Source organism: Macrobrachium rosenbergii, chromosome 7, assembly GCF_040412425.1.
Source record: "Macrobrachium rosenbergii isolate ZJJX-2024 chromosome 7, ASM4041242v1, whole genome shotgun sequence".
Classification (NCBI taxonomy): Eukaryota; Metazoa; Arthropoda; class Malacostraca; order Decapoda; family Palaemonidae; genus Macrobrachium; species Macrobrachium rosenbergii.
The window spans coordinates 4221809-4241256 of record NC_089747.1 but is presented as its reverse complement, the minus strand read 5'-3'; the positions used below and the strand labels follow the sequence as shown (position 1 = coordinate 4241256).

Here is a 19448-nt window from a genome sequence, read left to right as displayed (position 1 = left end):
TCAAGGAAAAGGAGCATCATTCGAAGATAAAAGTTTATTAATAAAGACATTTAAAACTACAAGGTCTTTTTAACATAGGATTACACTAAATTCAGCAAATAAAATGTATAATGTATTTGAAAATGGTACAAAATTTATTCTTTATATATTCTCAGTAAAGTTAGCTTATCTTATGTACTACATAGGCCTCTATTATAGAAAATGAGAAAAAAATTAAAGCTCGTATTTCAAAATTTCAAATCTATTTCCCCAAACTTTCAGTGTGCATGCATATGCACAAGTTTATTCAGCCAAGGGAATTCTTTTCACTGCATACTAAAACTAGCAGTTGCAATATCTTAAACTGTGGCCTTGCACTTGGACAGACATACAGTTAAAATTTTGATTCACTGAGATACTGTATTACAAAAGACAAGAACAATTTTTGTTTATCTTACATTATACTCCAAAAGCAACTGAAAATGCAGATGCATCACAGTGTCTGAAACTAAATCATTTAATTTACATATGGGACACCTGACTGATTAAAATTATTTTGAAAATATAAAATACTAAATATAGCATTTTATCTAGGGTGGAAACTACTAAATTACAAAAATACAGCTAAACTGACCTTTCAAAAATAGAACAACGGAAGGTTTTTTTCTTTGGTTTACATTGCTTTGTCAAGATGAAAACTTTGCTTCTGCAACAATCAACATAATTCATCTTTACTCTGGTTTTTCAATGTGTCACTATGGGAGTGAATTATGGAAAAACAACCTTGAGGAAGAACATTTTACGAATGCATTTGGAAAGCTGGGGTTATGTGACATAACAATTTCAACATTAATTATTTTACCTTTACTTTTTCATCTTCTTGCCCAAAGTGAGTGTGTGATGAGTTAATTGCTGTGTCGCCACTTGCTGTTTACGCTTCTGGAACTCGGCCTTCTCTTCTTCTAGCCTCTTTTTCATTTCCTCAAAGTTCTTCTTTTCCTCAGCATGGTCCCTCTTAAGTTGGTCATATTTGGTGTACAGCTGAAATATAATCAGAAACAAGATAAATATCCTGAAAGAATACAAGAATTTTGAATTAAACTAAGTGTCATTGTGATTTACTTATGTACCAAATAATTAATGAAAAAAATTTAATGTAACTAGTCCTTTTAACTGGGCATTATCAGCATTAATTTGAAAAAAAAAAAAAGAAAATTCTTATCATTCAAACTTATGTTCATGTGGCACCTATGTTCAAGAAAGTTGCAAATATTCAAACTGAACTGAATATAGAATTTAGGCCAAAGGCAAGCACTGGGACCTATGAGGTCACTCGGCGCTGAAATGGAAATTGACAGTAAAAGGTTTGAAAGGTGTAACAGGAGGAAAACCTTGCAGTTGCATTATGAATCAACTGTTCGGAGTGGGTGGAAAGTAAGCTGGAAGAAAGAGAATACGAAAGTAGGTACAGTAAAAGGAACAAAAGGGGTTACAGCTAGGGGTCGAAGGCACACTCCAAAGAACCTTAGGTAATGCTTACAGTGTACCACATGAGGTGCACTGACAGCACTACCCCGCCTCCGGGGATAAATATTCAAATACTGTTCACAAAGAAAGTACAGTATGTGTTTGCTCTACTCTGCTATACAGACCTCTTTCTCAACTTCCTTCAACTCTGTCTCCTTCTCCTTGACACGAAGAACAAATGTCTGCCTCATTTCATCTTCTTTGCGCTGCAACTCCACTCGGTGTTCAACTTGCTTCCTTTCAAATGTTTGCTGGAAACTTACAGGTTGGTTGTCTTGGCCGACATCAGTGAATCCCATCTACAAGACCAAAGCAGAAATCTCTTTAGATGGCATTTTTGTTTCTAAATCATAACACAAGCGTGTCATTTACAATATCCCCAACATCTGAATACTTTCTACTGCCCTTTATGAAAAACATAAGGATTCAAATTGAATGAGAAAGTGGGAAATGATACCATAACAGAAATTAAACCTATGCCAAAACTCACTACTTCAACACTGTCACCATTATCTGAATGTCTACTTAAATGCATAACATTTGATACTATACAAAAGTATAATTAGCATATATTGATGCCTTAACAGGCTCATTACAGTTGTTGAAAGGCTTGCAACTTACAGTTTCAAGTACTTTCTTGCGATACAGCTCATAATGACGCTGATGAGTTACTTCTCTCATATCCTCCATGTTAGTTCGGATCAACATCTCTCGTAGTTTTGTGAAGTCGCAATGGCTCTCATTTTCAACTGGAATACGGTATGCATATCCATTAAGAATTTAAGCACTTGGAATTTACATAACTGTAAATTGTACTTAGCCTCCTAAAAATACTATTTGTGAATTAACTGGAATATGAAAAAAATTATGATGTACACACGATATCCAATAGAATTTTAATTGGTAATATACTGCCATCCCTGAACTCTGAAAAAATTTTTTTTACAAAGCGTCACAACTTTGACTTGCCTTGAATCACTCTGAAACTAAGAAAACCCTCACCTGTGGTAAAAAAATAAATTAATTATGAGTCCAGTACCTTCCATTTAGCTATCATTCCTTAACACATGAACTAAAACTATGTATGATGGTACTTTTAGTGTGAGGGATCTTTTTGATAACTTCTGGGCCTGGTCTTCTGCTGCCAGTAAAAAAATTTGTACTGGTACAGAATTCCAAAAAGGTTTAGTGAATGGTTTTGAAACTTAGAACTTTCAACTGTACCTCTGATATGTTTTTAACACAGACAATGCTGATAAACATGAAGCAAGAGAGAAGCTAGAGATGTTTTACAAATTAACAAAAATATCTGACTCACAAACTACAAACCTTGAACAGTTCCCCAAGGATACTGTCGAGCCCTGGCCATCTTGTTACCAACGCGGACAAAATCAGTACTGCCCACAACTGCAAAAGGTATCTGGCTGTTCATTTCAGTATTTACCTGAAGAAGAAAAAGAAAGAAGAGACAAACATTCAACATTACACTTTCCAGTTGGAATACATAAATTGTTTCAGAAAAATACATCAGCCACCTTAATACTAATTTTGATATCATTATATTACTACTTTCTAAAATCCTAACACCACTGTAATTATCAAAGAAATAACAATCACAGTCACCTTGGCCATTGTATCATCATCAGTTGGAAACTGATAAATCTGTATGTTATTCGCCTTGATTTCCTGAATGATGCGCTGCTTGAATTTTGTGAGTTCTGCTTTTGAAATTGTGTCTGCTTTAGCAATAATGGGAATGATGTTGACCTTGGAATCCAATTTTTTCATGCACACCAAATCTATACTCTTCAACCTGGAAAATAATAAGAAATGCCGATTCATCTCTCTATTATTATTATTATTAGTATTCTCTAGAGAAAAACTTTTAATCTCAGGAAGTCTACAAAACAAGTTACCTTAACTGAAATAATCAGTTACTGTACATTTGAAATCAAGTTGTTTATATGTACAATACTTAGTATCGCCGTCCTAACTACAGTATGGGAAAACAACTGTAACCCAATATTATGTAAACTCCATATGAAAAAGGTGTTGGGTTACAGAAACATACAGAAGCATGGAAGTGCTGGGGGAAAGTTTACTTTAAAATTTAAAATACCAATTTGGCTTTGTGCCAGAGTGAGCCAACAAGACAGTATCAAACAGCAATTACACAGGTTACACGCGACATTCCACAGAGTACAAGGCAAGCAATCAGATGAACATTAACTGCTGACTCAAAAAAACTGTTGACCAACAAGAGTTACGTGTAGTAGGATGTGGCAATGCAGTTAAGGGTGAATGCAAAACTACCTATAAAATGTACCAGATGGTGCCACTTCAGATGCTCAGGATTGCAAAGTTTCATTGGAGTAAAAGATTTCCGACAACCAACACGTTCAAGAAATGCTACTAACGTATATCTTATGTGTATGATGTAGAGCAGAGGAGAAGGCCTTGGAGAAAGTAAAACATCTGTTATCTTGGTGACATACTGGACATGGATATCAGGACTCCATTAAGAAACAACCCACAAAATGCAAAAACAGAATGCTAAACTGGTGGTAAATAAGAGGACATACTCTAATATTAAATGTGGCAAAACTTATGGTGTGTGTATAATGCCTATACTACATTTCTGCAGTGGAGACAAGGTGAGAATACAAAATGATTTATGTCTGCAGGAAGAAGTGGCTGCCAAGTGATGTTCCCAAGCTGGAAAATAGACTGACATCTCAATAAAGAGACAGTCTGAGGAAGTAATGAGGCCAATCAGTTGGGGAAATGGTAGACATCAAAGTTGCTGGAGAGCAACCAACAGTAAGGCATAGAAAGTACTGGAAATTAGTTACAAATGATGATTAAAACCATGATGGCACAGTAATGAAAAAGGAGAAAATTTATCAGATGACAAATGAATAAAGATACCTAATGTACAAACATTAATGGTAGAAAAATGTAAATGAACACTGAGCTACAAGTAGCACTGATTGAAGCAAAATTACCACAATTCTTTACTAAAAAGTGCTTCAGAGGCATTACAAACACAGAGGTACTTTATCTGACGATGATAAGGCTTACTTTAATCAAAATGTTTTCTAGTGATAAAGAGGTTTCTCCAAGTAAGTTCTTAAGAGTTAGGAACCTTTAGTATAAAAACCTCTCACTTACCCATGTCCAGTAGGGCAGATGAAGTAAAGGCAAGCATGAATCCTAGTATCATGAAAGGCAGAGAGACTGCGCTTTATCTTCAACTCCTCTTGCAAGTAATCGTCAAACTTCTTATCGATGTAATCCACAATGGCAGTAAAACTATCCTCTTTGTTGATTTGATCTCCATATCCAACTGTATCCACAATAGTAAGCTGTGGAAAAAATAATAAAATGTTACATATGGAACAAATCTTTTCTTGGATATTTCATGGAGGAGTTCATTTTAATTGTGGGCATAATCTTTCTTGTGGCCATGAAAAAATCTATCCACTATACGAAAAAATAATGTATTAATCTTAAAAAACTATTTAAATATGCTTATTTTAACAAAATGGGATAAAAAATAAATTGCTACAAAAAAGTGACACTTGATACCATTCTTAAATTTTAAGAAAATAATTTTTATATAAAAAATGCAGGAATTGGAACAAGACACTAACTACTCTGAATATGCCTGAGAGTGAGATAAGCCTTATCAAAAACTGACCTTTAACCTAACTTGAGATTCTTGTAATTCATATACATTTGATTTAAGTTTCACACTGGGTAAAGTGTGAGGTGCTGGATTGGACTCGAAGCTGGTATTGAAAAGGGTGTCCATCAATGTTGACTTCCCCATACCAGTCTCACCTGAAAAAAAAAAAATAATACTTAGCTTACATGGGTGAAATTTGATCTTTATTATACACCAATTTTTTTGTGTTGATACTCAAAAAGGCTTCAATTTAAAAACTAAAACAGCAACTACCCCACATATGTTTTTGAGGAGAGGAGGTTTGAATTTAAAATTCTGTTAAATACAAGACCACTGTCTAACTAATTTATTACCTGGAGGAAGGACTAAGAATTTCTTAGACATTATTTGTCATTTTGGGAGGGTGAGGATCACCCCTCTAGCAAGGTATACCTTTAATTCCTCAAAGTAAACAAATGCTGTGAAAGACAACTCATTACAAATGCTGAGTGTAAGACAGCCTCATTCCAGCCCTTCCTTACGTAATAATCAGCGAAGAGACAGCATCTTCAAGGGAAAAACAAGTTCCACCATCTCAATGTATCATGAATAGCTTTTGTTGATTAGTTCAAGAAACTGAATACAATTTAATTATAATAATGCACTTACCAATACATAAGATATTGAAAGTGAACCCATTCTGGGTTGACTTTGCCACCAACTGATCTGGCAGCGAGTCAAATCCGACATGACCGCTCAACTTTAGCGTGCGGATTTTATCCTCAATCTGAAAAATTAGAATTTCATTAGAAAACAGATGTTATAATGTATATCATGAAGCACAAACGAATACCTTGATCGAATCTATTAATTTGTTACATCAAAGGACAGACCAGCCAAGATTTATGGAAAAGGACAGTATATAAGAAGGTGAAGGTGCGCAGAAACCTACAGGTGGGGCATGCACATACTTCCTCACTAACCTCCACTCAGCCTGCTTTTCTCTCAAATGAACAGACCTACAACCAATTGGAAGTGAGTATATGATGTATATCAATGTATGATGATTTGTCTAATTAACAGCATAATTCTCCTGTTACTGGTCAATACAATATAATCTGCTTTTAACTTCTGAATACCCTTGGGTAATCTGTATCAAATTTTTCAGTATGGCTGCAAAATGGTTATCAATTAGTATTCAAAATGTGTCAACACTCATCAACAAGTAAAAATTAAAAACTTGCTTTACAATGGCTGAATATCTAGTCAAGCACAGTGACAAGTAGAGAAGAAATCCTTTTAGGATGACAAAAGGTAAGAATATTTTCTTCTTTAATTACTAAAGCTTGCAACTAACTTCAGAATGTAAGACCCCTTTGTGAGTATAAGCTGTGAATTATTAAACTGGCAAGGTTAATTTACCTAATAAATGGCCATTGGGACTAAACTGAAGAAATGTTTGTCCACCTGTATGACAGTGGATGGTCCTTGGGTGTCAAGGTTAATTTGCCTAAGAAATGGCCAGTGGGACTAAACTGAAGTAGTAAATATCCACCTGTTGGTCCATACAGTACTGATACACAGTACACTGGGGAGATCAGGGAAAAATAACAGGATTTATAAAAAATGTATTGATGTACTGGTACCTCCACATACTTCAGGTATCTCTGAGGTTTAAGGCAACATAGACAGAAATAAATCCCTGACCTAAGAAACAGTGACAGAGAGAACCAGCAGCTCCACATTATCAGGAAGAACAAGCTCCCTCTTGAGTTTTGATTAATCAAAAAACCTACAACATATAATATTCTCCTGTTACGCATAGAAAATGTTTATGATAATTATTGTCTCATGTTGTAGTTTTCTTAGAAGGCTTATGTTCCTGTGAGTGTCATGTGATATACTCATTACCTAAAGTAAATGACTGCAACTTAGAACCATTTTTTTGTGAGCAATTTCAAAGGCAATACAGTATTGATATAGATTTAGATTTTGCTATTTTTATTTGGAATACATACTAATTCCTGTAATTTCAATTCTTGTTGAAGAATGAAATCGTGCATTCACTTGAACATACATTATATCAACTCTGTATCCCTTGTTTCATTGACTTCTTTCATTTTACTGCATATTTTTTTTTTATATTGAAAAGGTCATATTTTTGTGTTAACTAAATAAGTCAATAAACACTAATGTATTAACATGCAACCTTGGGAATTTACTATACTGTATTGTAATAAGAGAAACAAAAAGTTAAGACTATCATTTGAATTCAACAAAGCATTCGAGAATATATAAATTCATACACTTTACAGTACAGCACCAAAGTTGCATATTGAGAATGAAGTCCTCATACTGTATTTATAAAGCATTGCAAGAAACTGCAGTTAGTAAAGGAGGAAATCATTACAAACTGACGATACTAAAAATGGTCTTGAAACATAAATGTTCTGAAATTCTGATGTAAAGAAGAAATGAAGAAGTCTACAAAATCCAAAGATGAGACAATACTAAAATAATTAAGGAACATCTGCAGCAATGTATGTAGGAAGTATACTACTGTATATCCAAAGAAGAGTACATTACTTGACAAAGGAAAACTCAAGAATATGAATACTAATTCTAAAAATCAGCAACATGAGCAAGATGTTAATTATTTTTAGCAAAAGCAGACATTAGCAGAAGCTGCATAATGTTGACGACAGTAAAAAATACAATCTACAAGTGAGAGGGATGGATAAAATTTAGGCCAAAGGCCAAGCGCTGAGACCTATGAAGTCATTCAGAGCTGAAATGGATATTGACAGTCAAAAGCTTTCAAAGGTGTAACAGGAGGAAAACCTCACAGTTGCACAAAGAAACTACTGTTAAGAGAGGGTGGAAAGCAAGATGGAAGAAAGAGGATAAGAACGGAGGTAAAGTAAAGGAACGAAAGGGGCAGCAGCTGGGGGCCGAAGGGACGCTGCAAAGAACCTTTAAGTAACGCCTATGCTGCACCATGTGGGGTGCGCTGACACTGCTACCCCCTCTATAAGGAAGAGGTACATCCTGCAACATAATCTGGCAAAGACCAGAGGGAAACATCACCAAACAGGTAACAGTGTGATGAAGTATACTGTAATGTTTAAAACCAATACACTAACATAAAATCCACCTTCTCACTGGTGGCAGGGCCAGTATGAAACCATTTAGTTTTTCCACACTACAAGAAAAGAATACGGTACCTTGTATTTGTTCACTATACCTCTCGATCTCAGTCCACAGTGACTTTATGAATTTCCAAAACAAGAACATGAACACAACATGTCAGGATATAGAAAGCCACAGTACTATAAATGTAAATGTATATTACCCTAACTCCTGCAAATAAGAGCTTACAGCAACTCGGCTGAAAAGACCAACTGATCAAGCTGACGAAACCTTAGTGCAAGAGCTAATCACATTTACATAAGCTGCACATGTAAATAATGCTTTAGAATTTGTACATTTTGTGACACATACAAGTAATGGTAGTAACTTGACTATAATTCTAGAGAAAAAATATGCAAGGTTAGACAAGCAAAATCAGCAAACATATCCTAAAAGGTTACGACACTATTAATACAAAATACGGACATTCTATTCTATACAAAAAGAGTGTGTAATCACTGAACACTTTCTGCTATAATCTTTTCCATTTCTCATACATACGTCAAAATGGTATCTAAACAAAAAAGCAGTGGCATCAGCTAAATGACGTCTCTACGGAGCAAGAAACAAGCATTGAAGCTCCCTAAATTATTATCCATCAGTAGCACAGCAATTCTAAGCTGTCATTAGGGCAAATTCAGTTCTTTTTTCTTTTTCATACCTTGCTGCCCTGCAAATCTCCTATATTCAAATCTGGACTAGGAACTGTTAAGACCGAGCTGGAAACTGACTTAGCTGAGGCTGTTGATTGCACAGAACCCTTTCTGGAAAGGCCCTCCCCATGATGTGAGCCAGGAGATGGAGGGGACTAAAAACAATGTGAAAGTGGAAAGCTTACACAGTTTAATTCATCTTGACATTTTAGACTGACCACAGATGTATTCAATAATAAATGGACAGCAAATGGCTAGTTAAAACATTTTACTACAATCAATTATATACTGTATCAGTTCATACACTATTTTTTTTTACCTACGTCATAAGTATAAAAGAACTATGAAATCACAATCTTTGTTCAAGATAAAATGTTTAAAATGTATCTTAATTTCTATCATTTTAGTTTTATAAATACAAACCAGTGATGTACACAAATGCAACAGCTACTTGTTCAAACAATTTCTATAAAAGCCTATTCTATTATATGCAGTAACTAGATGACAGTACTTCATAAGTCAAAATGTAGTACCTGTTTATAGGGCAACTAATATGGGAGACCTATATTCCCAATGACTCTTTGTTATGAGGAGCAAGCAGCTATTTAATGGTGTATATATGTCATAAGCACATATTAAATGTTTTTAGTTTCTTATCACAATAAAATCTATAACCTTGTAAAAACCTTGACAGATTTTGCTGGTATACTTATCCGTAGCAAAGAGCTGATGAAATATATAGTTAATAAAAAAGCTAAAAAATATATAAGCCAAAATTTTTATTAAACAAACTACAGAAATACTGTAAAGATTTTTTCAATTTGATGTTATTTATCCATATTACATGAATAAAAAAGAAGCTCACGAATGAATTTCAAAGCTAATTTATGGCAAGTTTATGCAAAATATTGAAAATATTACCTAAGAGCAATCTGTTAAAGGGCTAAGAAATAGCTGCTCTAGCTTCAGAAATTACTACACTGTGACCTCTGACAACCAATAGGTCAATTTTACTCACCCTGACACATTCAAGCATACATAGAATTATGACACGTCTGTGGAGGATAGTTAAATGATTCATTTTGCTTCTGTTGAATGATGGCATTCAATATCAACACCCAAACTTCGCTGAAAGGGGGTGTTAAGTGATAAGGAACCACACCCATTTACAAATTACATAGAGGGGGAAGTGGTCAACTTAGCTAATCCAAAACCAATGTTCTTCACAGAAAGTTACTATTAGGATGGTTAATTAATTACTTCAAGTGTACATGTGCACTTACTGTTTGCATGAAATACAAGTTATTTATCATTATGACTGATAGTGACTTCTAGCGAAGCATATAAAGCTGATATTAAATATTCTATAATAAATAATACTCTTAACATCACGTGGCTACTGCCAATATTCTGCATTTTGCCACCCAACACTTCAATTTCCCACCGCTAGTCTCCCAGTCTCCCCAACACGAACCAATGAAATATACTTATGTTTTATATTCTTTTCAAGGAATAAGCCTAATCTGCCATCTAATTACTGCCCACGCTCTATAACCAAGGACTATGCTTCAGCTTTATGAATAGACCTATGATGCAGAGATGTCTATGCTCTACCAAGCACACTGAACTGCTAACATGAAAATTAGCATACGTCAACAAAACCTCTATTGAAATTTACATGACCTAGATATAAAATACACTGCGTAAGCACAAAATCTACATTTTTGCCCTTAATGAAATCTTACGGAGCCAATGGTGACCTAGCATAGATTACATTACAGCTGGTTAGCCTAATGACCATTAAAAATAAAATTACCTTATCCAGCTGGTTAGCCTAATGACCATTAAAAATAAATTACCTTATCCAGCTGTAAGTTAATTTAATTTTGAATGGTGATTAGGCTAAGCAGCTGTAATACTGCCTATGCTAAATTAACAGTACAACTGGATGGCCTAATCATCACTGATAATTTATCAAGCATAGGCTAGCTTGCCTAGCCTAGTTTTGGTCATCAGGCCTGCCAACCTACACATTCTAATTGAGCTCCAGTAACTAGGAGACACTGATTCCCATATTTCATCTACAAAAAGACATACAGGCTACAACATTTAATGGCAAATACTAATAAATCTAACTTTCCATTGCTGTTCTTGGTCATGTAGGGTTAATTGGCCAAGGTTAGGATAAATCCATAATACGATTATCATCAATGCACCAATTCCAATATGCCCTGATCTGTGTCTCTTTTTATTTTACATTTCTGAAAACCCATAGAAAGGGTTTCACTTTATGTATAGGCCTATTATGCCAATTCCCACTTTATAATGATTGCGATTTCCTTTATTTGGCTCATATTCTTTTAACCAGCTGTGTTCAGAACGGGCCAAAGATAAATGAACAAGTTCTATAGTTTGACTTGACTTGGCCAGGCTACTTCATGTGAAAATATTACATCTTTTTTCCTATCTACAATGAGAATCTGACCTATAAGAGGCCTAACTCGTATTCAAGAAAATCTAAGAAAATTTGGTAAAATTTTATAAGTTCCCAATAAGACTCCAGCCAGCCATATTTGCATGAGAAACGGTTTTGGATTTTTCATGCTAAAATGGCTAGGTTAGGCAATGATAGGGCACTAAAAGAACCTAAAAATACCAACCTAACATAACCTAGGGGTTTTTACCGGTTACAATTTTGCCATATTAGCTGGGGGGGTGGGGCCAGTATTGTCTTACCTTATAAGTCATAATTTGATTAATTTTTTTATTTATTATTTGAGCATAGTGTTTATGGTTCAAAATAACGAGAATGAAGCGCTCTTTTTAAAAATGTAGGCTACAATTTCATATCGTGTATTGGCAGCTAAAAAATAATACCGAAAATTTGGCAATGTGTAGGCCTATGCTACATCTAAAAATGTATTCAAACACGGCCAGCCTGACGGATGAAACGAAGGCCTCCAGAATTAGGATCAACCTGGACAGACTAAGGATATGATACCAATTACATTTCCCAAACCTTCCGTGAACCTTATCGAGTCAAAGCTAGACGTAGTTTAGCCTAACCAGTCCCGAAAGAAGGCCTACCGTAGCCCAGGCCTATAGTCTAACCTACGCCGATCTTTACAGGACGGTCCTACGACTGCGTAACGTAATTTCTTTACATAAAAAGCTATGAACTCCACTAGCATTGGGGGAATGGATGCCAATAGTTAGGTCCGGACTAGCCTCGTCCTGTTAGGCTCAAGTTTTGAGGCAGGCCTCAGATAAATAGGGCCAGTCTAACATTCAAGAAATAAACTAAGCAACTCGGCAAGACGTACATTAGCCCAATTAAACAAGAGTCATGTCTCTCGTAACTGAAGCTGTTCTATAATGGCATCAAACTACATTTATTTTATCCCCATTTCACCCAAAAAATATCACCGTACGGTGAAAGTAAGAGGAAAACTTACAGGAGGTCGCTCTACAATGGCAGCCATTGTTGACACTTAAACCACTTACGCTCAGAACAGACCCCGTTTGTCTGACAACACATTATAGTACGACTCCAGTCACACCTCTATTTATTCTTTGTATCTTGAAAGATATCCAATTATATTATTTTAAGATGCTTTTTAAATATTAAAAAAACTCATTTTAACAACTCTACAGCATCACTCATCTCCTATCTTGATATATTTACATGAAATGTAAAATGAAATTATGCCGTACAATACAACTTCTTTGCATCATTCTTCTGCAAGTAGTCACTCAACCTCTCACTTTGGCTTTAACTTCCACTTAATAAATATATGTATCGCGTCAATTTCATCTATTCAGTCATAGATACAGAAATCTTCGGTTATTACATTGATGTGGTAAAATATCTGTAAGAATAAAGGGTGAAGGAAAAGTTGGAAATATCTGGAAAGGATGTAACCCGAACAGGAATTACAGTGACACACCCATATTTCAAATCTCCAAGACCATGTCTGCAGTCACGATCTCGAAGAAAAAAAATAATAAAAGAAGACTGGCTCAGTCAGGTACACTAACATGCACCTGAATAACACATTAGAGAAACACACACGAAAATGGAATTATTAACATCAAATATCGTTATAGGCTGAGCATAACTGAACAATTTCGGTAAATGTGCATCTCGCCGTAAATTATTATTACTATATATTATTACTGTTGTTGTTGTTGTTTTTAAGCAACACAGACGAGGAAATTGTGAAGTAGGGAACAATCTATCAAAGAGAAATAAGAATCAATAGCAATTAAGTTGCGCATCAGGAAAAACTAATTAAGATAACAGATAAGGTAAGAAATGAGACTTGTCAGCCTGCTGAGCAAGAGTTTATTATTATTATTATATTATTATTATTGGTGAACATACAACCTTACAGAAGACGCCAAAAGATCATTAAACCATATCGCAAAGAAAGACAAGAGGATCAAACACATTAAATAACAGGACATATGGATATGTATAATTATTAACAAGCATGACAAAGCAGAATGTGATTAAGAAGCTATAAAGAAATTTAATGCGCTTGGTTGTGCTCTCAACCAAGAGAGCTCAAACCGTAGATTATGAGCGACCATATTATGGAGGAAATTGCATAACTTAGGCTTCTGATATAATATTAGTTACGTGGTCACGCCCAGTGTAAGGCAATTAGATGGCGTATCAAAATACGAGCTACATGAATAGGCCTACCCCTTTCAACTATGCAAAACATAACTGAAAACTATAAATCATAGCTAGTAATTATAGCTCGAAATCTAGCTTTTTTAGACTGTGCAATATAAAAAGTGCATGAAATGCAATGGTGCAGTCATGTTTATTTTTGCTGTGTATTAGTGATAGTCTAAGGGTAGCATATTCCAAATATACACTCGCCGTTATCCAGCCCGGCCATCATTTCTAACCACTGTCCTTATATAATTATGCTGAATGAAGACATCTTGGTCTGAGCCTTAACTCTCTCTCTTGTTTACCTTAATATTTAACGGTACTCATCAATTTTGTAAATGTAAAATTTTCCAGATAATCAGCTTTCAGAAAAAAAACTCTTTAAATACACAGATAATGGAAACTGTGCGGTACTGATACTAATAGATCTGAGCATAGAATTCGATGCTGGTGGTAAAATATAATACACGCTTAAATATTCAAGCTTTATTCATCCACAGTAATATCTTGAAGGGTAAATACAGACATAACAGATTTCCAAGAACTATACGATTAAGCAAGATTGTCAGAGTGCCGTTAATCCTGGAGCGTTAAAATATTCACATAGTAGCCTTAGCCATCAACGTATTTTAGAATGAGAACAAGGAAGTGAGTTGTATTTCCATCAGCCATAGAGTTGAAAGCGGTCAAGCGTCTTATCTTCCATCACCTGGCATGGTTGGGTTCACAATCGCCCTCTGGGATTGGTCGGGTTAACAATAGTCCTCTGGGCTTGGTCGGGTTCACAATCGTCCTCTGGGTTCTCGGGTTTCATGAACAGGTTCTGACTGATCTCAGAAGAACTTCACTGGACCTACAACAACGCTGCTGATACATGCTGAAGTAATGCAGTTGATGTAATCTGTTGGCTGGAAGTCCTCAGGTTCTGGGCAGGAAAAGGCAGCTTCCATGGCTGCAGCACTCATTGTGGGTGTGGTAAGAGAAGCGTTGAGGGCAGCTGCTACAGCATACCGATTAATGGTGTTGTCAGGACTTAACTGAAACGAAAGAAAAACAACGTTTTGACTTTTGAGTCCTGAGCTTGGAAGATAAGTTCTACCTCTACTGGTAAGTTCCGTACAAAAAGCCAAATGGTTCTCTTTACAGCATGTTCATTTGCTTGCATGATGCTTTTGTAAATTATACTAATGACAATGTTTCACTGTATGAAAAGATCGTAGTCAAAATTTCAGCTTTTAGAATGAGCATCGTCGTACGAAAGTCGAGTCTATTTTTGAAAAGCAAGGGGTATCTCAGTTGGTGTGGTAGAACCATAGACAGTCTCAAAGAGCAACACTGAAACTTATGAGTGCACTTAATCTTCTTACAGGCTTCTCTCTCTCTCTCTCTCTCTCTCTCTCTCTCTCTCTCTCTCTCTCTCTCTCTTTAATTAAAAAGTTCTATGTCCTGTCGAGTAACTTACCAAGCCAGTTGCATTGAGGGTGCACTGCCTAACAGCCACGCAGTGACGGAGGGGTCTCTTGAAACCTGGTCAGCCAGCATCTCTGGGGTTCCTTTAGCGAAGGCCAGTCCTAGATTTGAAATTAAGTTACTTTAATTAATTTATTTCATGAGATCCTATTAACAGAAGGTTTCTCACTTAGTTGAAAGATGAAACCAAATATCTTTGGGATGGTAGACTTTGCTACGGGTTACTCTAGGAACAATAGGCCGAGGTGTCATGAGACCAGCTTAATCTAAGGAGAATATATATTTTTTTAATGTTAAAGAGGGCCATTAAGACAGACAAGTTTGCTGCAAAGAAGTGGGTGTTGATCGACTTCTCTCATAGGTGATAACAGTACGACTTTTAACAAACAAACACAGTAAATAATCTCAAATGTATTAAGACAGAGAATGGTAACCAATCAAAAAAATTATGCAGTTGACTATAATAATAATAATAATAATAATAATAATAATAATAATAATAATAATAATAATAATAATAATAAACATGCATTAGTAACGCTAGTGTATTTTGGTAATTCTAAACCTGATCTATTAGAAAAATATATATATATGCTATTAAAAGCGGCAACAACTTCCCTAGTTCAGGAAACTAGGCAGCGGGACTTCTCCTGTGAGACGCCTTCAGAGCAAATGATTTTAAAGAACAAATTATCTTCATCGGCCTATCAAAGCTGTGCCAAAGAGACGGACTGCCACGAATACATGGAGCGTGTGACTGACTCACCAATACTCAGGAAGAAATCAGGGCCCGGCATAACACCTGTTGCGTTGGCACACTGGATGACGGCGCCGACGGGACTCACTGCCCCTTGGAAGACTTTCCTCACGCCGGCGCACCTGCTCTTCTTCATCTGGCACACGCTGACGGTGTCTCCGGGAGGGCACATGGAGGCTGCAGAAGGCAAGCACAAGTGGGAGAGATGAACGTTGGTTATCTTTTTATGGGGTTCAAGTCAGGCTGGCTGACAATGTACAGTTTGGCTGAGGTTCATATGTGTCGTGTCCCTTATCTCTCTCTCTATCTATATATACATACATATATACAATGAAACTGGATGGTATCTAGCGGAGATATTTATTCAGAAAAGTTACAAGCTTTCCAGGGCTGTGTTAGTCCTAGAAAGCTTGTAACTTTTATTGAATAAATATCTCCGCCAGATACCCTCAAGTTTCAATGAGGTCCTGTTTGTAATTGTATTAATGCACAGAACAATTGTTTAAGTTATAAAGTAATACATATATGTGCCTGAATGCCTATGCATTCACGCAATATTTGCATAGTAACTTACCAATAAAAACTTTATATAATGTAATAATTAAGTATGGTAACGGCAAAAAGCACAAACATCTTTCTGTCTTTGTGAGCATGTGCGCGTCTGTGTCTGTAAATGTGTGTGTAAGTGTGCAAACATAATCAAAGACGGTTACTCCACTTACTGTCGATCCATGGGTTCATAGGGCCTGGTCCTGGGAAGGCGGCATAGGAAACTCCTACGACCATTAGGCCTAGTGCGAATATCAGGGAGGAATTCATCGCTGGAAAAATGGAGAAAAGGTCATGTCATTTCCAAAGTATATGTTGTTACTTTCATGAATTCTGCCTCATTTGATCTTTTGTTTATTAACTGACCCAAGTTCCTCTTTCCCTCAACTGTAAGATATTTTGTTCTAAAACAATAAAAAGCCCCAACTTTTATCATTATTCATTACATTTTTTACTTGTGTTTTTTTTAAACTTTGGACGTCATATCTTCCATTAGAAGAATCAATAAAATTTTTCAGTAAACATTTAATTTTTCCGTCGGCTGAAGTTCTTAAAGGAGGCGGGCACAGAATAGGCCTATAATATGGTCTCAGTTGGTTGGCGAATGCACAGGTAAACAACAGGCAAGTTATAGGCCTACCCCTTTAACATCTCGCCACACTTATGGGCCACCTTAATATATGGGTCCCTGGCAGGCATATAGTCACCTCAACCTAAAACTAACCAGCTATGATGAGAAAATCTGAAAACAATACGGCGACAGGACCTCCACTTACCGAACGCCAGTGACCTCTGATGACAAAGACGTGAAGACGTGGAATGTCGCCAAAGTTGTTGTCTCTACGTCTTTATACCAACGGTCCGCCGGTCATTAACATAATGATAATCACCCTCAACCTCACATGATGACTGTGATGGCATAATAAATTATACTGTTTTCGTATTGCTGTTAAACCCTCCGTGAATTGTCCCGTCTAATCTAAAATACATTGCCGAGGAGCACGGACTTTTCTGCAGTCTTTGCCGTAACTCGGACTAAATCTGCCATCGTGAAGATGACGATTTGATGAGAAAACTTTTTGTTACTTTAGATTTCTCTTGTCTCGAAACTCTTTAGAGGTTTTGTTAATAAGACTGAGTTCCTCTCCATCTCTCTCTCTCTCTCTCTCTCTCTCTCTCTCTCTCGGAGGTTGCGTCTGCAGCATAATTTCAAGAACAAGGTAGTTCCTGACGTTACAGCATTTATTTATTGTTTGTTCGTCTCTTTATCCATATTTTTCCCTTCGTTGCATATAATTTTTTTTGTCAGCGACAAACGCCCTAGTAAATTTTTTGCGATGGCACTATATATTTTACTCCCCAAACTATAGGATCATTACGCTTCCAGTTTCCAAAAAACAGGTTTCAAAATTGTCAAAGACAGTCGTGATCAAAGTCCAGGGAAGAGTGAAATAAAAATAAGGAATTAAACATAATCCCTCATACTTAAGAATCAAACAAACAATCGAGTTTTCTGTACAGCCGCTGCAGCGTATAATCAAGGCCACCAAAAATGGATCTATCTTTCGGTGGTCTCGGTATAATGTTGTAAGAGCCGCGGCCAGTGAAACTTTAATCACGGCCCGGTGATGGCCTATCCTAATCGTTGCCAGGAGCACGATTATAGCTAACTTTAACTTTAAAAAAAATAAAAATTACTGGGGCCAGAGGGCTGCAATTTGGTATGTTTGTTGACTGGAGGGTGGATGACCAGCATACCAGTTCTAGCCGCAGTAGTTTTTAAGATCTGAGGGCGGACAGAAAAAGTGCGGACGGACAGACAAAACTGGCACGATAGTTTTCTTTTATATAAAACGAAAACAGCAAAAGCAAGATAACTCTGCGTGCTGGAGTACTCTGGAGGTAGATACATTTAAACCGATTTAGTCTACGTGTCAGATCTCACCTTTAAATGATAATGAGTGTGGAGAGAGGAAAGAGAACTATTGTGTTCAACGTACGAAAGCTTACACACGTACACAATTAGCATATGGTATCATCAAAGAATCCATCTTCTTTTCATTGCTGTCACTGATGCCAAAAGGTTAAGAATACCAGGATTGCTGTAAAGTAACAAAACTTTTATTACGTGACAATATTCAGCATGACACAACCAAAGCCGTGATTTTAAAGACAGTTACAGTAACCACTGGACACGCGCGTGCCAGTAAACATGAATACAATAATGCGAAACAGAATTTCTTATAGTCACAAATCCAAAACAAAGAAATCATAAATATACAACAGGAATATGGGTAATTCTTGTAAGTGATAACTTGCACCGAAACAGTAAGCGAGAATTCAAATGGTTGGAAGTGTTGCCTATTTTAAAGAAAAGTGAGTGTTTGTTGTTATATATATATATATATATATGTTATATATATATATATATATATATATATATATATATATATATAATATGTATATATATATATTTGTTCAACCCTTATGATATTTGACTGTTTACCTAATTTCATAAGTGTTTATCTCCAAGGCATTTCCCATGAACAATAATGTGCATGGATAGGATAAAAAAAAAAGATGAAATTAAACAATGGCTAAAAGAATGGACAAAGTAGGAAGCAGAAGAAATTCCTGAGGTACACCACTAGAGATAAGGATACTTGCAGATATTGTAATATCAACTACAACAGAGATACAGTGAGTAGTACAATAGCAGTAAAAGGCACGGGTACAGAACTGTCAAATACAAAATGGACTGAAGAATGAGGCCATGAGATATTGGAGAAAATGGTTCTTAAAATAATTTGGTTTCAACAGACCTAAATACATACATAACATTTCGTCTCTGAAACTCTGAGCCTTTTTTTATTTACGAAATACCTGTGTATACGTGTGTGTGTGTGTGTACGTTTATAAATACCTCTGAAAACAGTATTACATCACCTTAGGAAGATAAGCAGGCTTCCAGAA

The 19448-nt window shown here is 36.0% G+C and overlaps 2 protein-coding genes across 3 annotated transcripts; both read right to left on the bottom strand.

Moving 5' to 3' along the window:
- Nucleotides 1–19: 19 nt before the first annotated feature.
- Nucleotides 20–12549, bottom strand: Sep2 (septin 2). Of its 2 annotated transcripts, XM_067106354.1 has the most exons (10): nucleotides 12471–12549; nucleotides 9024–9170; nucleotides 5843–5960; nucleotides 5207–5349; nucleotides 4678–4871; nucleotides 3130–3319; nucleotides 2836–2950; nucleotides 2128–2255; nucleotides 1632–1805; nucleotides 20–1020 (listed from the first exon to the last, which is right to left on the bottom strand). In XM_067106354.1, exons 1-10 carry the CDS (start codon nucleotides 12495–12497, stop codon nucleotides 844–846), a joined length of 1413 nt encoding a protein of 470 aa, XP_066962455.1. In that variant the 5' UTR covers nucleotides 12498–12549; the 3' UTR covers nucleotides 20–843. The 2 variants fall into 2 exon arrangements, with proteins under 2 accessions (XP_066962455.1, XP_066962456.1); XM_067106355.1 differs by lacking the exon at nucleotides 9024–9170 and having other exon boundaries at nucleotides 12471–12546.
- A 1621-nt stretch (nucleotides 12550–14170) lies between these two features.
- LOC136840040 (uncharacterized) lies at nucleotides 14171–17390 on the bottom strand. Its single transcript, XM_067106352.1, has 5 exons — nucleotides 17252–17390; nucleotides 16649–16747; nucleotides 15936–16103; nucleotides 15162–15270; nucleotides 14171–14736 (listed from the first exon to the last, which is right to left on the bottom strand). Exons 2-5 carry the CDS (start codon nucleotides 16743–16745, stop codon nucleotides 14733–14735), a joined length of 378 nt encoding a protein of 125 aa, XP_066962453.1. The 5' UTR covers nucleotides 16746–16747; nucleotides 17252–17390; the 3' UTR covers nucleotides 14171–14732.
- Nucleotides 17391–19448: the final 2058 nt, after the last annotated feature.

Coding starts and splice junctions, on each gene's coding strand:
- LOC136840040 (XM_067106352.1), bottom strand. CDS start 16,745: ATGAATTCCTCCCTGATATTCGCACTAGGCCTAATGGTCGTAGGAGTT. Junction 16,104..16,648: donor TATGAACCCATGGATCGACA/GTAAGTGGAGTA, acceptor TGCCTTCTGCAG/CCTCCATGTGCCCTCCCGGA. Junction 15,271..15,935: donor TGATTTCTTCCTGAGTATTG/GTGAGTCAGTCA, acceptor TTTCAAATCTAG/GACTGGCCTTCGCTAAAGGA.
- Sep2 (XM_067106354.1), bottom strand. CDS start 12,497: ATGGCTGCCATTGTAGAGCGACCTCCT. Junction 5,961..9,023: donor GAGATTTGCAGGGCAGCAAG/GTATGAAAAAGA, acceptor CTAATTTTTCAG/ATTGAGGATAAAATCCGCAC. Junction 2,951..3,129: donor ATGATGATACAATGGCCAAG/GTGACTGTGATT, acceptor TTTCTTCTTCAG/GTAAATACTGAAATGAACAG.